At 38.1% G+C, this 27,781-nt stretch overlaps 1 protein-coding gene across 1 annotated transcript; it reads left to right on the top strand.

Annotated features, from left to right (window-relative positions):
* LOC150076913 (uncharacterized) lies at positions 1–27,781 on the top strand. The gene is made up of 4 exons (XM_090385730.1): positions 1–87; positions 9,657–9,750; positions 27,368–27,434; positions 27,690–27,781. The coding sequence occupies exons 1-4, from the start codon at positions 1–3 to the stop codon at positions 27,763–27,765; spliced, it is 324 nt and encodes a 107-aa protein (XP_090241856.1). The 3' UTR covers positions 27,766–27,781.

The following is a 27,781-nucleotide window of genomic DNA, read 5'->3' as shown; positions in this document are numbered from 1 at the left end:
ATGTCAGAATTGAGCTTTTGGAATGTTGCAGGATGTGGTAGTGATTCACTAACATCAGCGGACTCAATAACCGGTGTTAAAGCAGTAGCAAGTAGCGAACACGCTAAGCCTAATCACTGCGTTTACGGTGAAACAACCAGAGACATAACGTATTAGCATACGGTCAGCAGAATACTAAGCCTAATGAGACAAACTTTATAATATGTAAAGGAAATACCTGATAAAATAGACAAAACTTGCACAGGAAGTTAGATAGTGTCCACCTAGCTATACGAAAAGCCTTCTTTCAGTTTATAATGCAAACATTACCTTAAAATAACAACTAGAGCATAAGCATCAATTTCTAAAGCATCAGTCGGCAGCGCCACCCAATCTGTACAATGTAGTCAATGTATAGAGTGTACAGTAGAGTGTAGTGTGTTTAGTGTCAAACGGCACCAGGGGTTTCCCCCATCTCCGCGTGCTATACATTGTGGGTGTGAAACAGAACACTGTCAATGCCAGAGGTTTAAAAGTATATGGATTTTGTATTTGTGTAGTGTCGTGTACCGTTGTTCATCTGGTCATTTAGCCGCTGGGCCCCTAATGGGACCCAACGTTGCCCCACTCCGCCCCGTGGAGGCAGACCAGGTACACTACTTAGTTATTTACTCTGGCAGGTCCTGCCACCTAATTTCCTGAGATTTCAGTGGCAAGGACCTATAAAAAGAAAAAAAAAAAAACACGCTATAGATAGGGGTCAGCCAAAACAAAGGGAGTACTAGTTGGGCGATTTGATGTTGTTAAGTTTTTGGATGTAGGGCTCAAACAATTTGGAGTTGATTCAGACACTAGTTGTAAGTTAGAGAAGGGGAGGGAGACTGAAGACTGGGGGGAAAAGACAGAGATACGGGGTCCATAGGGAAGATGACCCCCAAGTCAGTGGAGCAGGCCCATGCCCCACCAGAGTGAAAAAGAGGGGTGGCGAGGGGGGGAGGACACCAGGGATGAACTCCCCCTCCCGCCAGGGAGTGGAGGCAAAGGACCACGCAAGAGAGCGTGGCTAGGGAGGCCTAAAGGCAGCAGCTGAGCTGTACTGGTGTAGGTTCTGTCACTCCTGGGACGAAGGAAGAAAGGAGTGTTTTTTTTTTTTTTTTCCTTTTCCTGAGAGGACTTTCATATCCAGGAAGTTTCTTACTTTGATCTTCAATGGGTGGTGTTTGGGTGCCTAACCCGTCTAGCAGTGAAGACAGACTGCGCAAACTCTGTAAAGGCGACATAGCGCTGCTCGTCCATTATAATCAGGTGCTCACAATTCCGGGGATTTTCTTGCATTTTAGTGGCAAACCTTAGCCGGAACTCATCATATTCATGGCAATCGTACATCAGGTGATCCCACGTTTCTTCATCCCCGCAGTGACACAGCGGATCTTCTTCTATGCCTAGGGATGTTAGCTTCGCTTTAAAGGGTCCGTGGCCTGTAAATAGAAATGTAGTATGGAGGCCTGGTGAGTACCAGGAGGAGGCTTTGGACTGATGAGGTTCACAGAGGGAATGAACTTTTTGGTTATCAATCCTTTGTTGGTGGTGTCCCATGTCTCTTGCCAGGTCCTGTACATAATTTCAGAGATTCTCTTCCTTTCCTGTTTGGGGTTGTTTTCAAGGTTAAGAGTGATGCCTGCTGTTTCAGTGGGAATACTCTTCTTCAATCGTTGATATAATCCTCTTCTTATTACCTCTAGGTGTAGGGGTATACATCCAGCTAGCACCTGCAGAGCTGGGGTGCTTACTGTACGGCACGCCCTTGTTACGGCAAGGAGCATAGAACGCTGTATGGAGTCTAGTTTACGGCGATTTCGGTCGAGGGAGGCCCTAGTACACCATACTGAGGCTCCATAGCAAGCTATTGGCACAAATATGGCATTATAGATGAGGGCCAGAGCCCGGCGCTTAAGGCCCCAGTCTGCACGGCTTATACGGATGATCATGGCCGAGTATTTTTTTATTTTCTATGTATAGTCGGTTTTGTTCTGGATGGTTCTCAATACCCTTAAATAGATTGGACATTTGACATCCCGAACGGAGTGATTGCGATCCATTTTCACTGCTTTGCATTTGGCGCAGTTAGGGGCTTGATTTTTGTTTGGACAATTGTTTTAGGTGTGTCCGAGTTTGCACAATGCCAAAGGTGAAGTCTTGTCGGATACAGAGATGGGACGTGTGTCCGAATCGGACATTTGACATTCCGGACGGAGTGATTGCGAGATTGGACATTTGACATCCCGGACGGAGCGATTGCAATCCATTTTCGCTGCTTTGCATTTGGCGCAGTTAGGGGCTTGATTTTTGTTTGACAGTTGTTGTAGGTGTGTCCGAGTTTGCACAATGCCACAGGTGAAGTCTTGTCGGATACAGACATGGGACGTGTGTCCGAATTGGAGGCATTTAAAGAACTTGATGGTAGGTATGTGCTCCTTGAACCGGCAAGAGCTCCGGCCAATAAATATTCGTTGTTGTTGGGATAATATTTTCCATATCTTCGGGGAGAGTTTGACTACCCAGTTGAAACAAGTACCCGATCTGGATTTGGTGGAGTACTTGACTTTAAATTCACTTTGAATTTCATGTCTAGTGATATGATCAGCAAGGTTCCTGTCATATATTTCATCAAGGAGGTCATCTTTGGAAATTCCTTTTTCGACATCGAAGATTACAATAGATGGGCCTTTTGGTTTTGTTATCTCAGCGCTAAGACCAAGTTCATTTATCTGTGGGATTTGGATAATGTTTTCTGCATCTTTTTTCGAAGCAGTCCCAGTGATGATTCCAGAATTACGGATTTTCCTGAGGCTTTTAATTTTTATGGTTTTCATTTGAGGTTTCAAGTTGTTAGTAACAACCTCCTTGACAGCCTCGCTTGAAGTAAAGGAACCTTCCTGGATCGCGCGAAGGATGACTAGGTTTTTTTCTCTATTCTGTCTGGTATTGGGAGGAGCAAATAGCTTATCTGCCATTGGTTGGTTCCTCAGCGCATCTGAATAGGATCGAGGGCGCTGTGGCATTTCTCTTGGTTCCCGGTTCTTGGTCTGGTGATAATCATCAACTGTGATATTCGGTTCACTGCCCATAAGGCAGCATTAGTTGATTCTGAGATAGGTGTAGGGAGAAGTGCTGGCCGAGTCTGGCGGTTTGGTTGTGCTGTCAGATCTGGGAGGAAAGAGTTCTGAGTGCTATGGCTGGTCCGAGTTGGACTGCTGAAGGCCTTTGTCATAGTATAACTTGTTTCCCTCAGTTGTTCATTGATTGCTCTTAATTGTTCATTCTGTAGTATTAAGTCATGTAACATTTTCTCGAGGGTACCCCAACAGCCTATAACCTTTTGGGAAGCTGGCTTGGTTACTCTATTTCCTTCAAAGCGAAGGCAGCATTCCATAATGGACCTGAGGATCATAATTTTCTCCAGGTGAGAGCAATCCTTATCCAGCGAGAACTGCATAGAGTTCAGTTCTTCTTCTAGGTTTTTGCAGTGAGCAGCTGAAGGAGAACAGGTTTTAGTGGATTTCTTGACTTTTTTTTTGGCTTTAGCCGATTTCGCTCAGCTGGAGGGATGGAGTTGTTCATATTGGTGTCCATACTCGCGATCTCCTCATCAACAATAACATTACTATTATTGTGATCCCGTTGCGAGGAAACATCATTGCTTAACTTAACTGGTTTGTTGTTGAGCCGTTTAATCAGAGCTGAGTTTGAGCATGGGTTTTCAAGTAATTCCTCGTTGCTCGAGGTGTGCCGTTCTCTGCATGAAGGGTGCAATAGCACAACTACGGGGGTACTGTTTCCCGTTTCAGATTCAAATTTTAACATATATTATTTAATTTTATTGTTATTTCTTATTACTATTTTATTTATTATTATTATTTTTTTTTTGAAGTTGTTCAAAACAGCTAGAATTTATTACCAATTAGCAGGAAGCTTCTTAATGCCAACTCGAAAAACGTGTAGGTTTTTCGTGTAGACCGGCAGAATTACTTAACGTGTAGACCGACAGAATTACATAATAAGTACAGGTCACTGTTGAAAAAAAAGCCGTGAATTAGGGTTTAATCTGAAAGTGTCTGCAATTCTGCCCAGACAAGATAGGAGGGAGTATATGATGAGAGCCTTGTCGATCAATTCGGCCCTGGAAAGATTGTGCAAGGCTCAAGGGGTAGAATTTTTTTCAGCCTGGTCTGTACATGTTAACAGGAGAGACTGCTTCTACAGGGAGAGGATACACTTAAATAGAAAGGGTGCATGAATATTTGCTGACTCTATCGAGGCAGTGTTAGGTGAATCTGAAAACTGCTAGCTTGGGGGGATACAAGGACTGATAGATTCACCGTAGCCACTGACACAGGTGAAAGTGATTCTTGCACTGCTTCTATTGGAATGAGCAGTAGCCTGGAAAATAAGATGTAGGATATTTCAGAGATTGCTGGGAATCATGGGGGTACAAGTAAACACATGGGCTGTGTTAGGGTAGCTAAGAATAGGAACAGGTGCATGTATACTTGCGTGTACACCAATTCTAGGAGTTTGGTAAATAAATTTAATGAATTTGAGGTATTGCTCAAAGCATTAAAGGCGGATATTGTTGTGATATCAGAGACGGGGTGTCACACAGATATAAGGAATGCAGAACTGGAATTTGGGCAGTTGTTTGTTATTTGGAGCATTAGCAACTAAGGCCATATTGCTCCGGGATATGCGGTGGTCATTCCCTGACCTTTCCGCATCCTCTGTATTTGGTGGTGACGGGGTCGAACCCCGGTCTAATCAAGAAGCGTGTGCTACGCACTGCTGCTCCTTCCCACCTGGCTACGGAGGCGCCATTTGTGGAGTACAACGTCTACAGAAAGGATAGACAGGATAGGTAGGGAAAAGTGGTTATGCTATTAGTTAAGAAACACATAAAATCCAAGGGAGTGAAGCCAGTGGACATCGCTGGACAGTGCAGTATCGAGTCAGTTTGGTGTGACATAAGCATTGGGAGATCAAAATTGAGAGTAGGAGTGTGAGAGTAGGCCTAATGACTCTGGTGAGTATAATAAGAAACTGTACAGGGAAATAGAATAGGCCAGTAAATCAGAGAGTCTTATATTGGGGGAATTTAATTTCCCAGATATTGACTGAAATTTGTGGGTTGGTCACTCACACACTAGCAAGGCCTTTGTGGATTTATTTATTGGATGAATGATTGTTTTCTACATCAGCATGTTCGGGAAGCAACCAGAGGGAGTAATACTCTTGATTTGATTATCAGTAGTGATTCTTCATGCATTAAGAATCTGCAGATAAAGGAACCACTAGGTGGAAGTGATCACAGTGTGCTGAAGTGGGATTTACTCAAAGAGTTAATTACCGTCAGGGGTAAAGGGAAAGTTTATTGCTTTCGTAAAGGTGAGTACGATGGTCTGAGACAGTATTTAAATTCTATACAGTGAGACCAACTGATGATGTTACCAACAGCAAATTCAAAATTCGAAGCATTCAAAGAACTTATCTTGGAAGGTACTAGGCTTTACATACCAACTAAGAAATATTGTTCAAGGTTTAGGCCTAAATGGATGTCTGATAAACTAATGAGACACATGGCAGAGAAGAAGAAAAATGCATGGGACATAAATTATAAATTAGCACGTGACATAGAAGCCTATGATAGATATAAGCTGGTCTGTAATCAAGTCACACAGGAGGTTGGGCGGGCAAAGGCAGATTATGAGAAATCTTTGGCAAAGAATGCAAAGAAAAACAGCAAAGAGTTCTTTATTTTATGTAAACTCTAGAAGGGAGGGGGATGAATCAAATTGGTCCACTTGATATCGATGGGTCAACTGATGATGATCCTGCTCAGTTAGCTAAAAAACTAAATGAATATTTTGCATCGACATTCACACATGAGTTATTCAGCGAGGGGAATGCCGGAGGTGTATTCAACTTTGGCAGTAAGCTAGAGAATCTTGTAATAACTGAGAGTAAAGTGGAGGTGAAATTGTTGAAGATAAACATAAGAAAGGCACGTGGGGTGGATGGGATCTATCCAGTTATATTGAAGGAGGCAGCAATGGAAGTAAGCAAACCCTTAGCCATAATTATGAGAGCTTCCTTGGACTCAGGGAAGTACCCACAGACTGGAGATATGCAAATGTGACCCCAATTCACAAAGGAGAATCAAAGGCTGACACAAGTAATTATAGACCTGTAAGTTTAACTTCTGTTCCAGGAACATTAATGGAGGCACTGGTTAAAGAAGCACTGCAGAATCATCTAGACAAGACTTCAGTTATAGCTCGGACACAGCATGGTTTTGTTAAGGTTCTTGTGAAGTCATGCCTGACCAATTTGATTGGATACTATGATGCAGTCACAAAGGAACTGGATGCAGGGAATAACTTTGATATTATGTACGTGGATCTTAGAACGGCTTCATGGAAGAGTGCTGCACAAATTGGAGCAGTATGGCATTGGAGACAAATTGCTGCTATGGATAAAGGGGTGGTTGAGGGGGAGAAGACAGAGAGTGCTAATCAATAGACACTGCTCATTGTGGACTAATGTTATTAGAGGAGTCCCTCTGGGTTCAGTATTGGGTCCATTATTGTTTTCTGTATTTATAAATGATATTGATAATGGTATATCAAGCTTAATGTCCACGTTTGCAGACTATACGAAGGTTGGCAGGGTTGTTAAGGACACTACTGACACTATGCTGCTGCAACAGGATCTGGAAAGGTTGAGCAGATGGGCTGAGAGGTGCCAAATGAAGTTTAACATTGATAAATGTAAAGTACTACATATGGGAAACAGCAACCCCAGAGCAACGTATCAACTCTGTGGCACTACACTGATAGTGGTAGAGAATGAAAAGGACCTGGGGTGGTTGTGCGGGCAGATACGAAATTCTCTGAGCAGTGCAGACGGGCTGCAAGAGTAGCTCATGGTGTATTGTCAATGATATATAGGAATTTTTCTAGCAGGGATAAGGAGTTGATTATTCCCTTGTATAAGACAAAGGTCAGACCACACCTAGAGTACTGTATACAGGTCTGGAGGCCTCATTTCAAGAAGGATGTAGAGGTGCTGGAACGAGTACAGAGAAGGGCAACAAGATTAGTGAATGGAACAAAGGATTAAGTTTTGCAAATTACAGTGTCTGGAGACTAGGCACCAGCGAGGTGATCTGATAGAGGTGTATAAAGCCTTGAATTGTTTGAGCATGCTCAATGCTGATGGGACTCTTCCTCTTGCTCAGAATAATCACCTGAGAGGGCATAAATTCAAATTGAGGAAAGACAGATGTAGGATAGACGTGCGGACATTTGCCTTTAGCCAGCGGGTGGTTGGTTGGTGTAACAGACTTCCATCCCTTGTCGTGGAAGTTGATAGCCTAAATACGTTTAACGCTCAGCTGGACAGGTATTTCGAACGAACAGAGGGGTGAAGTGGAAGTGGTTATTTTTTATTTATTTATTTTATTTTATTTTATTATTATTTTTTTTTTTTGGCTGATGCTGGATAAGCTTGCTTTCTTGCATCAAATGCCTCTACTAATGCTAATGCTATGTGAGGTGACCAGTTTAAAAGTTTCCTGTGAGAACTCCTCTCCCAGTCAGTTTCACAGTTTACAGGTTTCACTGCCTTTGTGACGCTATCGTTACGGCGATCACGTGGGTTTCCATAGGGAAGATACGACGATATATTCACTTGCTTGTAAAATGGCCTTCCCACATCAAATAAAATGATAAAATTTTACCTGCAGGTAGAAGAAGCGATGCTGCATCCACTGAAATGGTCGTCACACTCCAGGGAATTAATAATAGAGAGTAGAATCCGTATTTTATGGTAACAGTATGGGAAGGCAAAAATTAAAAATAAAATAAATAAAAATAATGTGATCGCCATACTAGTGCACAAAATTATGCTCCTCTTGTCATTCTTTTCTGGATCCGCCGCTGTCCTCCGATATTTAGTAATCATACTTTTGGGGCCCCGACACTTCAGGTCTACCTTGGAGGCAGATTAAGTGGTGTGATCGTTTCACCATTATGTAGATATATAACGTTACTACCGATATAGATATATAAAGGGAGAAGCACTATATATGCCATTTTCTCACTACAACAAATTCTGTTGAAAAGAAGAGAATTCAATTTACCAACATTTCTACTGTTTATTGATTATGAAAAAGCATATGACAATGTAAACCGGAAAAGAACTTGGGCAGATTCTACGTGAAGAAAATTTCCCAATCCAACTCCGGAAAGCGATCCAAAGCCTATATAAAAACTCAAAAGTCTCTACAAAATATTCTAATGGCCAACTATCAGACCCAATTATTACCAATAAAGGAATCAAACAAAAATTTGGACTTTCACCAAATTTATTTAATTTCTACATCAATAAAATTCTTATAGAATGGAAACAAACAATTAACAACGGAATACAGTTGAACAACAGGAATAAAATCCAAACTATATTATATGCTGATGATCAAGTTATAATTGCAAAATCCGAAGATGAACTGCAGATGACAACAAATGAACTTAATAAAATAGGTAAAAAGTATGAGATGAAAATCTCCACCTCAAAAACAAAATCAATGGGATTATGTGGGGAAAAAAAAAAAACATAGAAAGAGTGAAAATTGTTACTGGTGATAAAATAATAGAACAAATATCTGACTACACCTATTTGGGAAATTTAATATCAAATTCTAAACTACAAAAATATAATAAAATGAATGGAACGATTAATTGCCACTTCGGCAAACAAATGACAACTGAAACAAAATTACGACTGCACAACACCCTTCAAACCAACCCTCTTCTACAGCTGTGAGACTTGGGTCATAAATAAGAAAGATGCACACAAACTAGAAGCACCACAAATGAGATATTTAAGACCATTATTAGGCTTTACAAGACTAGACTACCAAAGAAATTTAGATATCTGCGAGAAATTAAAAGTAGATATCATAGTAAATGACATAAAACGGTATCAGGAAAAATTGATCAGCCACATAGAAAGAATGAACCCAGACCGGATCCCAAAATTAGCCTTTAACTAAAAAAAAAACCTACAGGCAAGAGAGATGTTGGTCGACGAAGACAACGATAGCGAAATCAAGACCACCTCCAAGAGCTACAACGGAACAGGTCTTAAAAGACCTAAGCCGGACCAAGTTCATGATGATGATGAATGTGATCGCCATACTAGTGCACAAAATGATGCCCCTCCTGTCATTCTTTTCTGGATCCGCCACTGTCCTCCGATATTTAGCAATCATACTTTTGGGCCCCCGACACTTCAGGCCCCACCTTGGAGGCAGATTAGGTGGTGTGATAGTTTCACCATTATGTAGATATACAACTTTTTTTTTGGTAGTTGTTGGCGCATAGGCTTCTGTGGCCATAATGCACCTCCCAAGGTTTTTGCAGTACTTTGATCCAAGCCCGAGGCGGGAATCGAACCCGCGACCTTTGGTTGCCAGGCAGGCACTTTACCCACCCGGCTTGCCCGGTCGGCATATATAACGTTACTACCGATACAGATATACTGTATACGTTCTTCCTATAATGTTAATTAGTATGTGAGATAATTCGTATGTGAGCAATTTTTTTTTTAATTCTTACGTTAAGAGTAATTTAACTGCCACAAGAGGGATCATATTTTTTGATATATTGGTGTCGTATGTTATTTTAGTTTCTGTATTAAAAAGTGGTGAAAGTCGTGGTAAATTTGCTTTTCTTTATGCTTATTTTGTGGTGTTTATATCTGATATATATATATCTATCTTAATCTTCAGGGGCATATGGGCAATGCGCAAAATTTTAAATTTCTTGTTTCTGATTGGGTTAGTAATATTGTCAGTCTTTCAAAAACACATTATGTTATGAGTTGTTGCCTATTAAATCTCCATCAAGGGTGTTAAATTTATGAGTATATAAGAATTTCAGTGTTAATTTTATTTATCCGTAAAAAAAAAAAAAAAAAAAAATAGAAGTTGAATATGAACAAATAAAGTTGCATGTTATTAGTGTATCAATTACACTCGTAAACCGTAGTTCGTGCGTGGCTTGAGTATTCTGCATGGTTAGGACACGAAAATTAAAATTTGTTTAAAATCTTATGTCAAATTTTCATATACTTACTTTCATATTTACGTTCAAGGATTTCATCGTAGATGCAAACAGAACGTAAACTGGTTGATTGGTGAAGCTAAAAAGAAACGGATCGTTAGCCCGAAGAAGTTAAAAAAAAAGCATTTTGTATTTTACTTCCTGCAGTTTGTTGTATGTACCTGTGTGAAACAAAGATGTGTATAGAATAAAAATCAGAATGCCCTGTACTGCTTTCAAAAGGACACTGTAGCATGCCTTTGTTATGGACTGTTTTGAAACATTTTTAAACAGAAACAATTTTTGTGGTATTAATCACTGAAAAGTAAGTTGAAAACTACAGAAAAAAAGCATTGGCTTCAACAATACACCCTGTACCTTAATGCCATACATCAAGTGACACTCAAACATATTGAGCTTGTGGGCTGCAACTTGCCATAGAGCTTTGGTTCATCATCCTAGCAGAAATGAAATCTAGACAGCTGATAAAAATATGGCATCTCCACAATTGGGTGCCAGCCAGACTCTGACTTGACATGATTCAGAGGAGTAACAAGTGGATATGCTGCCATAAAAAAAAAGTGCCTGGGCTTCAATAATTGTACACAAGATATACGTGCTAATATTAAATTTGCTTTTCATGACATAGCTATAATTATGCAGGCTAGACATAACTTGATTTTGCATTTTTAATTTTTGCATGATAGCCATCACTGAAGGTCATGACAGATCTCAAAGACCCTGTGCACCCAGATTGGAGTTAATAATAGTTACTTTTTGGCTGTACCCCTAAATGGAACACATCCACTTGCATGTCATTTGGCAAACTTTTTTTATATAAAAAAAATTTCATTTTTAGCTTTTTGTCTGTTTTTGTGGAATTGAAAGTAGTGTTTATTTGGATGTATAAAATTTATCACACATTTTGTTGTTTGAAATTTTTTGGGCTGTATATGTTTTTTCATTCATCTTTTATTTTACCTACCATCACCCAGTTTGTGTTTTAATCCAGGAAGACAACCCTTGAAAAACAAGAACAATATTCAGAAAAATGCCCATAACAGGTAAAAGGAACAAAATTGATGAATTACAATGTGCCTTTGGCGGAGAAATATTAATTGTAATTCATACCCCACCTTCCTTTCAGAATGGGTGGAGGGGGAGTTTTGTTGCTGGATGAGCAGTGTTTTTACACTTTCCAATTCTGAAAACAAACGTTCTGTCAGACACCAAACAAAGACAACCTCTTGTAATTCTAGGAAATTGAAATTTAAACAGAAAATGCTGTGTAATCATTTAAAAAAACCATTGATGGGGAAGTTACATTAGAGCATTTGATTTTATTCTGAAAAAAACAGTGGGGATGTGAGATGTTGCATGAATGTCCCAGAGTTAATATGAACCTTTGCTTGGTATTATCAGTATAGAAAAGAAGGGATATCACAAAGCCATCAGTCGTTGTGTGTGGCAGATCTTTGTTCAGTTTTTGTGTGAAGAAAGTGTGTTCATAAATGTTTTATTATGCAAACTAGTTTTGTTGTGTATGTTGCAGAAAATGACCCATATCAGGCATTTGTAGAAATTGAGCAGAGGCAGATTCTTCAGATCAAATTGTAGCTTGAGCTGGATTTCTTCAACTTCAGAACAGTCCTGCAGTTGTTCTTGGAACTCATCACAAAGATCATCAACAATTCCAGGAAATTTCTTTATACATTTTTCTCAAACATGGAAAGTGAATGAAATTGCCTTTAATCAGCTGCTTGTCCCAAATAGTTTCATTTTGAAAGCCTCTTTGGCTGAATGGAAGTCCATGAACAAGCAGTCATGGTCTTGAAATAACTTTTCCAAGTTGTTCAAATGAAAAATGATTTCCTTTTCCCCCCAAGAAGGTATTAATTTTATTCTGGAGCTGGTTTTTCCAGCTACAGAACAAAACCACATGAAGTAAGTTATAGTGCTGTGACTTAACCAATTAACATTTGCATGGTATAGCATGTTAAGGAACTCATCTTCATTGTCAGCATGCAGCTATCTGAACTGATAATGTTTGAGCCCCTTAGATGAGTAAAAGTAGTTTCATGTTGCAAATCATGACATTCATAATTTCACAGTTTCGGCTTTTTGTAAGCAAGAACCTCTTGATGAATTATGCAATGGACAGCAACTAGAGAGTTGTGGTTATGTTCCATTTTCTTCTTGCCATGAGACCAACAAGTCTCCTGAGATAGTCACATGTTGCTGGCACATCATCTGTAGAGAGACCCAGAGCCGTGCCGAGGGTGAGGCAAACGAGGCCCTTGCCTCAGGTTAAAAGCTGAAAGGGGTACCAAAAGAAAGATTAAATAATTGCTATCATTAACAGTATTGCACAATTTTTCATTCTTGCCTCAGGTACTAAAATGGCTTGGCACAGCCCTGGTGAGGCCTATCACTTTTTCCCTCAAGGAAACCAATAATTTTTCAATCATTTGGTAACCTCTTTTAACCATTCTTTCCCTAAGGTTGTGCCATGCAAGATATAAAGATCTGCAAGCTTTTCATATGTTTAGTATATATACCAAAATATCCAAGATCAGTCACTGTGTTTTATTTACCAATCATTTCTGTTTTTTAAAAAAAGCAAGAAATAGTTTAAAATGAGTTACTTCACAATTTTATTCTTAATCCTGATACTGTATTATAAAATGCAGTAAGCACTGGTTATAGTGGTCACGTTTGCAAATGAATTTTGATTTAATAAACGGCAATTCTAATAAGCGAAAATTGACAAATGTTATCCAGAGGCTATAAAGATAAAGATATAAAGCACAAATTTACACTTTATTACCAATTAAAAGATAAGTAAAAATCAGAATATTCTTCCGAATTTTACGTTCCGAACAAAATAAAAATAAATTTATCCACAGGTTAGCAAAACGAAAATAAATTTATACTTAACGTATAAATATACATATTAAATATACATATTAAATAAATATAACACTTTGTAATATGATTATAATTTAAAATAGTCATTTATTTTAGATTGCTTTAAATTATCCCTACAAAGTCTGTTTATAGATTTTTCAATATTGTATAACAGTCTATATTCACGATCACTTGCACCAGTTTCTTCCAACGCTCTCCTCAGGATGGCTATAGCTTCACGAGTTTGCCGTTTTGTAACTGGAATTCATTCAGGTTCATTTTTATTTTCCTCCTCCTCAGTGAAATTATCAGTAACAGACTGGGCAATATCTTCATCTGTTAAAACTGTAGTAACTTGTAGATCACCATCTATGTCCACCCAATCATTAAACTCCTGTTAACCCATGTCTTTAGGCTTTTCAGCGTGATCAGTATCGTGACTTAGTTGCCCATCATGAATAATTAATCTATATTTTTTGAAACAGTTGCTAATGCAGGTTTTGGAAACTTCATTCCAGGCATTCATTGTCATATGAAGGGCATCTAGAACAGTTATCTGCTTTGGGATATCGGATGATGTTCCCAAACCTTCATCTATAGACTGGATGATTCTTTGCCTCATATCCGATCTATAAAAGGTCTTAAAGGCTTTTATTATTCCCTGGTCGAGAGGTTGAATCAGTGATGTGGTATCTGAAGGTAGAAAAACTAATTCAATGTTTTTGAAAGTCAACTTTGGATGAGCTGGGCAGTTGTCCAAAACCAATGCAATTTTTTTGTTTTTCTTATCCAATTTCGTCCCATTTACAAAGATAATCTTCAAATAAAGAAGCTGTCATCGAAGCATTGATATTATTGGCATATTCAACAGGCAGAACAGGCAGCTATTTTACTCCTTTAAAACATCTAGGCGATTTACTCTTGCCAATAATTAATGGCTTCATCATGATTGTTCCCATCATGTTGCATGTTAAAAGAACTGTAATCCTGTCCTTGATCTTCTTTCCTGTAAATGCAGAGGAATTTTTAAAAACCATGCAGTGGTCTGGGGTAGCCCTGTAGTACAACCTTGTTTCAACCTTGTTTCATCTGTATTAAAAATGCCTTCAGGATTATAAGTGCTTAACACAGTTTGCCAAGAGGTTTTCAATAAGGTGTCAGCTGCAGAACTATTGGAATCCTGTTTTTCTCCATGAAGTTTTTTGTAAACAATATCATGCCTCTCCTTCCATCTTGTCAGCCCTCTGTCCATCGCCTTTCGCCTCCGTAGCCAGGTGGGAAGGAGCAGCAGTACATAGCACACGCTTCTTGATTAGACCGGGGTTCGAGCCCGTCACCACCAAATACGGATGATGCGGAAAGGTCAGGGAATGACCACCACATATTCACGGAGCAATATGGCCTTAGTTGCTAATGCTCCTAAAAACCATTCAACAACAACCATCGCCTTAAACTCTTTGTGTAGTTTTTCAGTGATAATTAGCTTTTTGAAGAAGAATGCTACGATTGATTGGCACATTAAATGAACTGGCCTGTTTGAACCAAACGAACAGAGCTTCATCTACTGTTTGGCATTTCCCTTCACGCTTCCTTTTACTGGTTTCACTAATCACATTAATGTTTAATGTGTGATGTGATTTTAACAATTTTGATAAAAATGACTGAGGCATTTCTAATTTTACTGCCACTTCCCTTTGATACATATTGCCTAAGTTTAATTTATCGTACGTTTCTATAATTCGTAACTTATCTTTTACACTCAAATTCACTCTGTTTCTGTTCATTGACATTTTTTTTGGTAGTAAAATTTAAAACACAGTAAAAAAGATAAGCGTCAATCAATAACAAGGCACACGGCACACACAAATTGGAACTAACACGACACACAAGTGAGACAAAGTTTAGATATAGAAATGAAGAGCAGATTTCAGCGAAGGGGAAACACATTTCACCATAATGTGAAAACACAGAATTCCAGCAATTGGTATTATCGAAATGAATAAAATCAAGTTTACTATCCATTTATTGCACTAAGAGAAAAGCCCAATAAACCGGAAACTGCAAATTGTTTTTATTGTTTTATGGTTGTGACATCTATAAATGTGACCTCCAGAAATGTGCTTTAGAAAAATATCACAGAGGTGTTCAAAATTGATTCCTATAACCGAAAATATAATTCTAGTAAACAATGAAAGTATAGTGCATTTTATTTATTTGGATCGGTTCTTTGAAATTTGATTCTATTGAGCGCCTGATTCTAATAACCAATGATCACTATAACTGGCACTTACTGTATGAGCAAATAAAAATAGTTTTAATAACATCAGTCTTCTCATCCAAAAAAAAAAAAAAAACTTTCTAACTCCTGTATGGTAAGATCTTGGGGTAAAGAACTCAGTGAAATCAAATATGAAACCAAAATTCTATGCAAAATTAGCATAGGAACAGGTGAGCAGCATTTTGCAAACATGGATCTATAATGAATTTTTTTTTTACACTTACATTTTGTAAAATTCAAAATATTAATTCAAATATTTTAAAAAATTTTTTAAGTTCTGTTTTTGGTGTTAAGTTTACACTTAAAATAGAAAATAAAAGCAGTTATCTGTAATGTTTTCAGTTTTGTAGCATACAGTTGAATAGAATGCAAAATTTGGGCCTCTAAACACATTTCATGACGATAGCTAGACCAACCGTCAGTATGGCTTGCAATGGATATGATGTAATCAGTTTAGAATTTCTGACTTTTTTTTTCTGGGTCACGTTTAGTGCATTATGGCCATGTTGCCCTTGCTCCATAAAGCCCACACACAACAACAACAGTTGGGACATGGACTTCAGCAACTTTTGTGGTGTACGTCTTAATCCTGAGCTGGGATCATTTGAATCTTGTGCAATCTTCAGTATTGTCCTGCTTTGTTTGCTCGGTTTATACAGCTCAAAATCTTACCTTTAAAAAAAAGTGTTTTTTTTTTTTTTTTTTTGCTAAAATTCCAGAAATTTATGTTAGTTATTGTGTAAGAAATAAAAATGCAGGTCAAGTTTAGCATATTTTCAATAATTATGTGCACATGCTGAAAAATGTGAATTTAAAATTAGCATGTATATCCCAAATACAGTTATTAAAGTGTATACACTTCAATAACTCTTTACACTTTATAGCAGAATATCCAATTGTTACACTCTTTCACTTCATATCATAAAAAAGTCTTTGTAATGTCTTAACTGTTGAAGTGCATTGGTTATTCAAATGACATTTTGCTTAGTCAAATATAATAAGGGAGATAATATTCAAAAGAGAGAAGATAAAAACATATCTGAAGTACAGTATTACAGAATTGTTTTGTTTTCAAAAAAATAATTAAAAATATATGTTTAATATAAAAATGGATTTTTCACATTAAGCTCATAAAAAATTGAAAATAAAGATGGCATCAAAAAAGTGAACAGTTTTGAATTATTTCTTTCTAGTTTTTAAGGTAACAAATGGTTTAACTTTTGACCCCATTAAGCAAGTGTGCTTGTGAGGAAAACAAAATCAGTGAAGTGCCTGGTTTTTGGTTAACAAACTTTCCTTCTCAAAATGACTGACATGCTTAGCAGTCAAAATAGGAGGGCTGCCTCATAATTCACACAGTTAGCCATTTGTGGAGAATGTTCCCCAATATGCCAGTCAGTGTGTATGAACAGTTCATAAAATGTATCAATGTAAAGAGCAGTGCCGGAGAAAACGGTAAAAATTTGTACGGTGTGCCGAAACAGGAACTTGAAATATTAGGATTAGACATAACTAATATCACTTATAAGTTTATCAAGTGGAAATCTGCTGTACACCAATGGAAACAGTGAAAGGAGTGAAGGTGGAGTTGGGTTTCTGGTCCATAAAGATTTTAAAAACAACATTTTGGAATTCAAAAGTACATCACCAAGAGTGTCAAGACTAATACTCAAGATTTCTAAGAGATACAAGCTAAAGATTATAATGATTTATGCACCAACATCGAACCATGATGATGAAGAGGTTGAAGAAATGTACACCAAAATTGAGTCTTCTAGATGAGCAGAAAACCCACTACACTATTATTATGGGAGACTTCAATGCTAAGGTTGGAAAAAGACAAAACAGCGCAGAAAGAGGAACTATAGGAAATTTTGGAATTGGTGAAAGAAATGAAAGAGGTGAAAGACTTGTGGAATTTGCAGAATCTCAAGGACTGTCAGTAATGAACACTTTTTTCAAGAAAAGGGTGAACAGAAAGTGGACATGGAAGAGTCTAAATGGATTAACTACTAATGAAATCGACTTCATCCTCACTAACAGAAGATATATTGTGAATGATGTTACCGTCCTGAATAAGGTAAATGTTGGAAGTGATCACAGAATGGTAAGATGTACACTTGATATAGACGTAGGAAAGGAAAGGAAAAAACTGACTCGAGTAAATAATACAAAGGTCTTTGAGATAACAGAAGAGGAGAAAAAGCAGTATGTACTGGAACTTAAGAACAAGTATGAGCTTCTGCAGACTGCTGAGGACCAAGATATCGACGAGGAATGTTACAACTTTTTGAAAGTGATAAAGCCCAAGAAACCTATAGGGAAAAAGAAATCCAAAGAAGAAAAAATTAGTCAGGAAACACTTGTCATGATGAACCGAAGACGACAAATGAAGAGCAAGAAAAACACTGACAGGGAGAAAATTGAGTATACTGAGTTATGCAAAGCCATTAGAAAGAGACTCAGAGAGGACATAAGAAGATTTAACACAAGAAAAGTAGAACAAGCATTAAGGGAAAACAAAGGATTTAAATCAGCAGCCATGAGCAGTAATACAGAAAGACAAATGATACTGAAACTGAAGAATAGCGATGGTGTACTTATAAACAGCAGAGAAGGCATAATTCAAATAGCAGAAGACTACTATAGAGAATTATACAAGGAGCAGGGGTATGATGCCAGCAGTGGGGAAGATGGATTGCAAAGTAGCAACACATACGACATACCCAATATTCTTCCTGATGAGGTAGAGCATGCATTGAAGAAAATGAAGAATCAGAAAGCCCTGGGGGAAGATGAAGTTACTGTAGAGTTGTTAAAATTGGGAGGAAGAGACATAACACAAAAACTGCAAGGCTCTTCACAAAGTGCATTAGAAAAGGTGTGACGCCTAAGCAGTGGAATAATGCAATCATAGTTTTGCTGCATAAGAAAGGAGATAAATCAGAAATTGGAAATTATAGACCAATTAGCTTGTTATCCCACATCTACAAGTTGTTCACAAGGGTCATTACTAACAGATTAGAAAGAATACTTGATGAGAATCAACCGAAAGAGCAAGCTGGCTTTAGGACAGGATTCTCAACTATGGATCACCTTCATGTAATATCACAGCTAATGGAGAAAGCAAATGAATATAAAACACCACTATGCCTGGCATTTGTGGATTATGAAAAGGCATTTGACTCCATACAGCATAAGGCAATGTTTCGGGCACTGGAAAGACAAGGCATTGATACCCCATATATTATGATTTTGAAGAAAATATACGAGAGTGCTACCTCCTTTATTAGACTAGACAAAGACAGTAGGAAATTTAAAATTGAGAAAGGAGTTCGACAAGGAGACACAATATCTCCGAAGCTGTTTACTGCTGCCCTTGAGGAAGCTTTCAGAAGATTAGACTGGTCGCAGAAAGGAGTCAATGTGAACGGAGAGTACCTAAACCATTTACGATTTGCAGATGACATTGTGGTCATAAGCCACGATCCCAAAGAATTAGAGGAAGATCTTAATCAGTTATGCACAGCTAGTAAGGATTTTGGACTAAAGATGAATATGGCTAAAACAAAAGTAATGATGAACAAGTATGCCACAGAAAGGGAAATAATGATTGAAGGAGCAGTAATTGAAAAGGTGGAGTCATATACTTATCTGGGACAAGTTATTAGCTGTAATAATGATAAATGGCTGGAATTCAAGAGAAGAATAAATTTTGGATGGATAGCATTCAGGAAATATAGTCGCATACTGAAGAGCAATATCCCAGTTTGTCTTAAACGTAAAATAATGAACCAATGTATACTCCCCACCATGACTTATGGAAGTGAAACTTGGGCACACACCAAAAGAATGGAAGAGAAGCTAAGAACTACACAGCGAAGAATGGAACGAATCATATTGGGAATCAGACTGTTAGATAAGAAGAGAAACACATGGATTAGGCAACAAACTCAAGTAAAGGACATTCTTATCAAAACTAAAGAACTAAAATGGTCTTGGGCAGGACACATAGCTCGAAGACATGATGACAGATGGACTAAGAAAATAACAGAATGGTATCCAAGAGGAGCTAGAAGAAAACCTGGAAGACAAAGGCGGAGATGGATAGATGAAATTCATGAGTTTTTGGGTAGTAAATGGATGTCCAGTGCTCAAAACAGAAGGAACTGGAAAGTTGCTGGAGAGGCCTTCATCCTGTAGTGGATTGAAAATGGCTGATGATGATGATGATGATGATAACTAATATCCGAGGTCAAGGTTATGACAATGGAGCTAATATGAAAGGAAAAGTTTCAGGTGTTCAGCCAGGACTTTTACAGGAACATTCAAGGACATTTTACACCATGTGCTTGTCACAGTTACAATCTAGTTCTGTAGGATATGGCCAAAACCTGTCCTGATGCAGTGACCTTTTTTGGGACACTTCAATGTCTGTATGTGCTCTTTTCAGCATCAACAAAGACTTTCTGCAAAGTCTCTCTTGTGAAACAAGGTGGGAGTGTCGAATGCAGTGTGAAAGCTTTAAGGTATCAAGTTGGTGATTTCAATGATGCGCTTTTGGAAATAGCATCACAAGGTGCCCAAGCAAGAAGTGAAGCTGAATCACTAACTAACCGGATCAAGGAATACAAGTTTCTTGTTTCATTAGTATTTTGGCATGATTTTTTTGTTTCGCATAACTAAAGAGCTGCAAAGTGATTCTACAGATCTTGTTACAGCTCTTTCTTCTTCATTTAAAAACCTTCTGTACTGGATGTCAAAGTATAGAAAGATTGGCTTTAAACAAATCTTAGTTGGTACCAAAAAAAAAATTATTATTATTATTACCCATTATTGATTACATAAACCCATATCAGGAACTCTGGTTCTTAGCTGGATATCATCATTCTTCTCTTTCTTGGTGATTCCTTTCCACTTCTCTCTCTCTCTCCTCCGTAGCCAGGTGGGCAGGAGCAGCAGTGCGTAGCACATGCTTCTTGATTAGACTGGGATTCGAGCCCGTGACCACCAAATATGGAGGATGCGAAAAGGTCAGGGAATGACCACTGCATACCCCCGGAGCAATATGGCCTTAGTTGCTAATGCTCCTAGATAACAAATCTCTCTCTCTCTCTCTGTCTGTCTCAGGATAACTCGGGAATTCCTTTTTGGCTGGTGCAATATAAGCCTCGGGCTTCCTTGCATCATACGGCTAATAATAATAATAATTTGTGTGTGTAAATTGCATGTGTTCTCTGGTCAATTTGCCTGTTTTGCTGGATGAAAAAACCTCAGCTGCTGGGGAAAAAAACCTTGCTATTACGCCTGAGACCGACTAACTCAGCCAAGGAGTGAAAAAAGCCCATTAAAGTTCCTCGCATTATTGACGGGATTTGAACCAGGGCCATTTCTACTGGCGTGGGGAGGACGGTGATGATATCACTGTGCTACCCATGCCGACTAGTTGGTGCGACAGAATTGGAAGTATCTCCAGAATTTCGCACAAGAAGATTACAAAAAAGAAAGAGGCACTTCAATTACCAGCCTGCTGATAAACCTATAACAAATCTTAAGGAAGCTTACAAGGTAAGCTGCTTTAATAAAATCGTAGACAAGGCTTTGCAGTCTCTGGAGCGATGTTTCTAGCAGTTAATAAAACATAATAATCTTTTTGGTTTCTTGGGTAAATTTTTAAGAATTCCAAAGGATAAGTTAAGAAAACATGCTGCAGGTTTAGAAATCACACTTCCAGATGCTAAAATCATTGAGGGCAACGAAATGGTCAAGTCTGTGAAGGTGGCAGATGTTGATGGCCATATGCTAGTGGAGGAAATGGTAGCACCGAAACCAATTCTTCCAGAATGCTTCGAAAATCCTTTTAATATTTTAAAATTTCTTGCAACTAATGAAAGAGCCACTGGATTTCCGAATTTATTGATATTTATTGATATTCCGAATTTATTGATATTTAGTGACTGTAGCATCTGGGGAAAGAAGCTTTTCCTGATTAAAGTTAATTAAAACATAATTAATTGAATAATAAATATTTAAATTATACAAATTATTTAATTAATTTGTATTTTTTAATTTTTAGATAATTTTTAATTATCTAAGGTCACAAGTTTAGACAAATACACCAACCGTTTAAATAAACTGATTTAATGATAAAATAATACCGAATAGTATACTGAAATGTTACAATAAAAACTGTAAAGTAATAATTTACAAAAACTGATTTACTTTAAAACAAATAAAAATGAATTGATGAATTTAAAATGCATTAAAAATTATAAATTTGAAAGCGATAAAACACTATTGAAGCTTTCGGGGGCATCCGCCTCCTTTCTCAACAATAATGAAGTTCAAGCGACACAACCTTAAATATCAGGCTCACGGCACACGTGTCTGACCAGGCACATGTTCAACCCTCCCTTCACATGTACTGGAACCAGAAATGGTCTGGGAGCGTGCCAAATTAAAACGTTTGTCTCTGGCAAGGACCACAGCCTCCAAAAGGGAGTGGAGCCGAACTCCCCTATCCCTATTCATACTATTGTTACCAGATGACCCAATCCACAAACTCTCTAGCCATTTGCAGTCCCGGGCGCATAGATTCTGGGACCGCAAGACCCTACTGCCTGGTATAACTCCACGTTGTAAAATACAGGCAACAGTGGGACACCTTTGTCTCCCCAGGTCCCAGTGGTAAAAAGGCCAGATGAACAACAGACCAACACACCCAGCACTACACTGTAACCTACACTTTTCTGGCCTCTGCAGAGTCTGTACTGTGTTAAAAAGATCATTGTGGAGTTGGGGGGGTGCTGCAAGACAGTAAACATTATACACTATGTCCTTTCTGTACACATCATACTCCCCATATTCAAATTCTGCATCCCTTATGTCATTCAAGCATAAGGGATGCAGAATTGGTTTCCAATATCCTTGCAAAGTTTGCATTTAATAACTTAATCAGTACTTCAAATTCATCAGATTTATTTACTGTGCTCCTATCATTAGTGTACATGCAAGTATACTTGCAGCTGTTTTTACTCTTAGTTACCCTGATACAATGAGTTGCTCTCTTAGTTACCCTGATACAAAATTTTGCTCTGTTAACTCTTAGTCAAGTAGTGCAATATCATGGCAACTGTTGTGAAGGTTTCTTTGTTATTCGGTTTTTAGGAGCATTAGCACGTTGTGAAGGAATATGAGATATAACTTAAACGATGCTACTTTTGCATATTTTTGCTAATTCAGAGTTTAGCTGCATACTAATATGATGCGTTTGCACTAACTTGTACGTTGTCTAAATCCTCGCAGCCTGAGGCTAAAGCCCTTAACATATTTCAGTCTTAATTTATATTATACACCATCAGACATCTCTCATATTGTGGAGTTATACTTCATAACTGTTTTGTCATCATTGCATCACTCGTGTACCTATCCACCCACTGAAGAAGGGCCAAATAGCCCTGAAATGGTGCCGCCTGGTGGGCCTGATGGCCACCGAGTTTCCTCGAATAGGTAACAACAATCTTCTCTACTGGGGAAGCGTTGCCTATTCGAGGAATATATGAGCTTTGTGTGTGAGTTGAAGGAGCTGAGTTTCCTCGAATAGGTAACAACAGTCTTCTCTACTGGGGAAGCGCCGACCGAGCTAGCCAGGTGGGTAAAGTGCCTGCCTGGCAACCCAAAGGTCGCGGGTTCGAATCCCACCTCGGGCTTGGATCAAAGTACTGCAAAAACCTTGGGAGGTGCATTATGGCCACAGAAGCCGATGCGCCAACAACTACCAAAAAAAAAAAAAAAAAACTGGGGAAGCGTTGCCTATTCGAGGAATATATGAGCTTTGAGTGTGAGTTGAAGGAGCAACTGTCCCTTTCTTCCTTCTACGGCATTTCCTTCCTCTACCTCTCCTACTATCACCTTCCTACATCTTTATTGCTTTTCTTAGTCTAATAGGGATAGTATGAGGATAACCGAGAATACCATATTTCAAAACGGTGCTGTCTGGGTGGTGGTATCCACTGAGAATAAGTAACAACAGTCTTCTCCTTTGTTGAAGCGTTACTTATTCGAAGTAGTGGAATATCATGGCAACTCGTTGTGAAGGTATTCACGATATGAGATATAACTTAAACGATGCCGCTTTTGCATATTTTTGCTAATTCAGAGTTTAGCTGCGTACTAATATGATGCATTTGCACTAACTTGTACGTTGTCTAAATCTCTCGCAGCCTGAGGCTAAAGCCCTTAACATATTTCAGGACTAGAAAAGTGTAAAAACAAAATTTGCTATATGGAGATAAAATTATGATGAAATATATATATTAAAAATTATTCTGTGTAAGGTTGCCACAGGTGGGTGAAACGTTTCTAGTGGCAGTTTTTTTTTTTCATTTTCCTAGGGGCTATAGTTATTGCCCTTGAGTGTTATATTTATGTAAACACTGTAGGTGTCATCCTTGAGACTGTTTTAAATGCAAGCCCTGCTTTTCCTAATTAGTAATTGGATGAGAAATTATTTGCATATGTAGAGCTTGTACATCATACCCTTTCTTGTTTCTTCACTATTAGGATAATAAAACAGGATAACATAACCCCAGGATAACAGTAACCCCAGAGCAACGTATCAACTGTGCGGTACTACACTGACAGTGGTGGAGAATGAAAAGGACCTGGGGGTAATTGTGCAGGCAGATATGAAGTTCTCTGAGCAGTGCAGACGAGTTGCAAGAGTAGCTCATGGTGTCTTGTCAATGATATACAGGAACTTTTCTAGCAGGGATAAGGAGGTGATTATTCCCTTGTATAAGGCAATGGTTAGGCCACATCTTGAGTACTGTATACAGGTCTGGAGGCCTCATTTCAAGAAGGATGTAGAGCTGCTGGAACGGGTACAGAGAAGGGCAACAAGATTAGTGAATGGAACAAAGGGTTGCTCTTACGAAGAAAGGCTTAAGTTTTGCAAATTACAGAGTCTGGAGACTAGGCACCGGCGAGGTGATCTGATAGAGGTGTATAAGGCTTTGAATGGTTTGAGCATGCTCAATGCCAATGGGATTCTTCATCTTGCTCAGAATAATCACCTCAGAGGGCATGAATTCAAATTGAGGAAGGACGGATGTCGGATAGATGCGCGGAAATTTGCCTTTGGCCAGCGGGTGGTTGGTTGGTGGAACCGACTTCCATCACTTGTTGTTGAAGTTGATAGCCTAAACAAATTTAAAGCTCAACTGGACAGGTATTTCGAACGAACGGAGGGGTGAAATGGGAGTGGTGTGTTTTTTTTTTTTTTTTTTTTTTGGCTGATGCTGAATAAGCTTGCTTTCTTGCATCATATGTCTCTGCTAATGCTAAAAAAATACTTTCAAATTTTTTTTTTTTTTTTTGCAGTTTCAATGAATTTTCTGTTGCATACCACTGCTCACAAGTTTTAAAATTGCCTTGTCTACATATACCCTCACCACTAGGCATGTTCATTTTTTTTCTAGCATGCTTTGCAGTTTACATTGTAGAAGTTTGTTTATTTATTTATTTATTATTAGTATTATGATGCAAGAAAGCAAGCTTATATAGCATCAGCCAAAAAAAAAAAAAAAAAAAAAACCCTCCTTTTTACATATCCATCCCCTCCAAAAGTTGGTCCTGTTGTTTGAATTTATTTAATATATCCACTTCCACAATAGATAAAAGTTTGCTCCAGCAGTCACCCACTGGCAAACTGCAGTATAGCTATGCAAACTTTTGCATATCTATTCTGCTCCCTTGTGTAATATGATCAAGAGGAAGAATCCCATAAACATTGAGCTTGCTCAATCCATTCAAAGTCTCAAACACCTCAGTCATCACCTTGCAGGTGACTAGTCTCCAGATGCTGCAATTTGAAGATTTGAAGCCTTTCTTGGTAAGGATAACCCTTTGTTTTCCTCAACAGTCTCATTGCCCTTCTTTGTACATTTCCAGGATCTAGAGCTCCTGGAAAGAGTTCATCCTACATCTAAAATGAGGCCTCCAGACCTGTATGCAGCACTGAAGATGTGGCCCAACCATTGCCTTGTAACAGTGAGATAATCACCTCCTTATCCCTGTTAACAAAATTCCTGTATATCATTGACAAAATCCCACGCTGTCCTGACATTCTACCTTTACTGCTCAGAGAACTTCATAACTCTCTCTATATAATTTACCCACAGGTCTTTTTAATTTTCTACTACCCTGAGTATAGTATCACACAGTTGGCATGTTGCTCTAGGATTACTGCTGTCCATATGCAGTAATTTGCATTTGTAAATGTTAAACTTTAATTGCCATTTCTGAGCTCATCTGCCTAATTTTTCTAGATCTTTTTGCAGTAGTATACTGTCATTAACCACCCTGCCAAATTTTGTATCATCTGCAAACTTAGACATTAAGCCTGATATATCTTCATCAGTATCATCAAGAAATACAGACAACAACAATAGGCCCAGCACAGAACCCTGGGGAACTCCACTAATAACATTAGTCTGTGATGAACAGTATCCATTCATAACCACTGTCTTCTCCCACTCAACCATCCTTTTAACCGTTGTAGTAAATTGCTCTTAATGCCATACTGCTCCAATTTGTTCAGTAATCTTTTATATGCAACAGTATCAAAAGCCTTTATGAAATCCAAGTATATGATATCAAAATTATTTTCTGCATCTAGTTCCCTTATGTCTGCATCATAGTATCCAATTAAATTGGTCAGATAAGATTTCCCTTTAATAAACCCATGCTGTGGCTGAAGTACACAGTGTGGCAATTAGAAAAAAATATAATCCCATGTATGAGTAAACTAACCTTGGTTTATTCAAAGTAACTTCCTCCATGTTCACACACTGCATACAACAATCACAAAGTGCCTAGAACGAGGTGTGGAAGGCCATGACTGCTATACTGTTCAATGTTCTCATCACAGCTCTTTGAATGGTTTTGATATGAAAATAAGAACCTTTCAGTGTCGCCTTGAGATTCAGTAACAAAAAGAAGTCCCACAGGGCTAAGTCTGGTGAATATGTTGGGTGCGATAGTACACTGACATTTTTGCTAGTGAAAAATCCCCAAACAGTGAGAGCCTTGTGACTTGGTGCGTCATCATCCAAGAGGAACCAACTGTAGTCTTTTCCATACTGAGGCTGCACAAGGATTCTCTACAACAGATGTTTCAAAATGTCTAGATAGTAGGCAGCAGTAACACTTTGGCCATTGAGCACGAACTCTTTGTGCACAATTTCCTTGCTATCGTAGAATGTTTATGAGCATGGTTTTGATTTTCGGCCTTTCTTGACGAACTTTTTGTGTTTTGCGAGGTTTGCTGTGAGTTGCCAGTACTGGAAACACTGTGCCTTATCACCCCTAACAATCGAATTTAGGAAGTTGTATTTTCTTTCACTGGCCTCAATGAGTTCTGTGCAGTGTTCAGTCACTGTTGTAAGTTGAATATGGTAACAAATATGGAACAAACCACGCATAGACATTTGTTTTCTTCCACTCCTGGGTTACTGTTTTTGAAATGGTTACCTTATTAATGTACAGATCTTCTGAAATGATTTGGAGCATTGAACATTGATCGATGGTAATGATTTTCCTGCACCTTTTCAATCAATTCTGGCATTCGAACCATTTTTGCTGGGCCCAGATGTTTGTCTTCTTCTGGTAATTCTCTTCCATGGGTTGGTTGTTTGTTTGTTTTGGGATTTATTAGGCGCATCGGAAACTATGACCATGGTGTGTGCCAACTTCCATGGGTGAAATGTTTATGTCATTTGAATAAGTGCATAAGACAGACAATTCTTACACTTGCTTCATCATTTGAAACATTTCTGTGGCACTTTTGCCCAATCAAACAATTGTTTTTGTTTCTTTAATTGCGAATAAAAAATATGATGATAATATATTTTTACCTTTAAATTTTGTTTAAAAGTATCATTTTTAAACAGTAGTAATCCTCACACCAACTTACAGGTAGTAAATTGGTGTGAGGGCATTTCTAATATTCACCCACTTTTTTCATTTTTTTTTTTATATTATTTAGAAAATGCAGAGATCCATAGTTGCAGTCCATGGAGTTCAAAAGAGAATCACTCAGAAGAATTTGAAATGTAAGTTGCTTGAAGTAATACTTATTAAAAGTTACTTTTAGAATTATTTTGGTCTTGTAGATTCTTTTCTTTAATTTATTTTCAGTAAGCTTCTCTCCCCTTTTTTTTAAGCTTACATTGCCATGAACCAGAGTTATATATATCAGCTATTTATATATCATTACCACATAAAATGAATACTGTTTTGCAATATATCTTTTTAAATTAAAATTTTTAATAAAAGTTTCTAAGATATATTTTTTTCTCTGTTTTCAGCAGTACTGCCATCTTTAACATTGTTATCATTCAGATTGATGTAATGGTTCCTTACCTAGTCTCTTATGATGTTTAATTTATGTGTAAGCTGA

This window comes from Mastigoproctus giganteus, chromosome 12 (genome assembly GCF_048544385.1).
Source record: "Mastigoproctus giganteus isolate SK-2022 chromosome 12, ASM4854438v1, whole genome shotgun sequence".
Classification (NCBI taxonomy): Eukaryota; Metazoa; Arthropoda; class Arachnida; order Uropygi; family Thelyphonidae; genus Mastigoproctus; species Mastigoproctus giganteus.
This window is presented reverse-complemented; position numbering and strand designations above follow the sequence as displayed.

Coding starts and splice junctions, on each gene's coding strand:
- LOC150076913 (XM_090385730.1), top strand. CDS start 1: ATGTCAGAATTGAGCTTTTGGAATGTTGCAGGATGTGGTAGTGATTCA. Junction 88..9,656: donor TAACCGGTGTTAAAGCAGTA/GCAAGTAGCGAA, acceptor TCTTACGTTAAG/AGTAATTTAACTGCCACAAG. Junction 9,751..27,367: donor AAAAAGTGGTGAAAGTCGTG/GTAAATTTGCTT, acceptor TATATTATTTAG/AAAATGCAGAGATCCATAGT.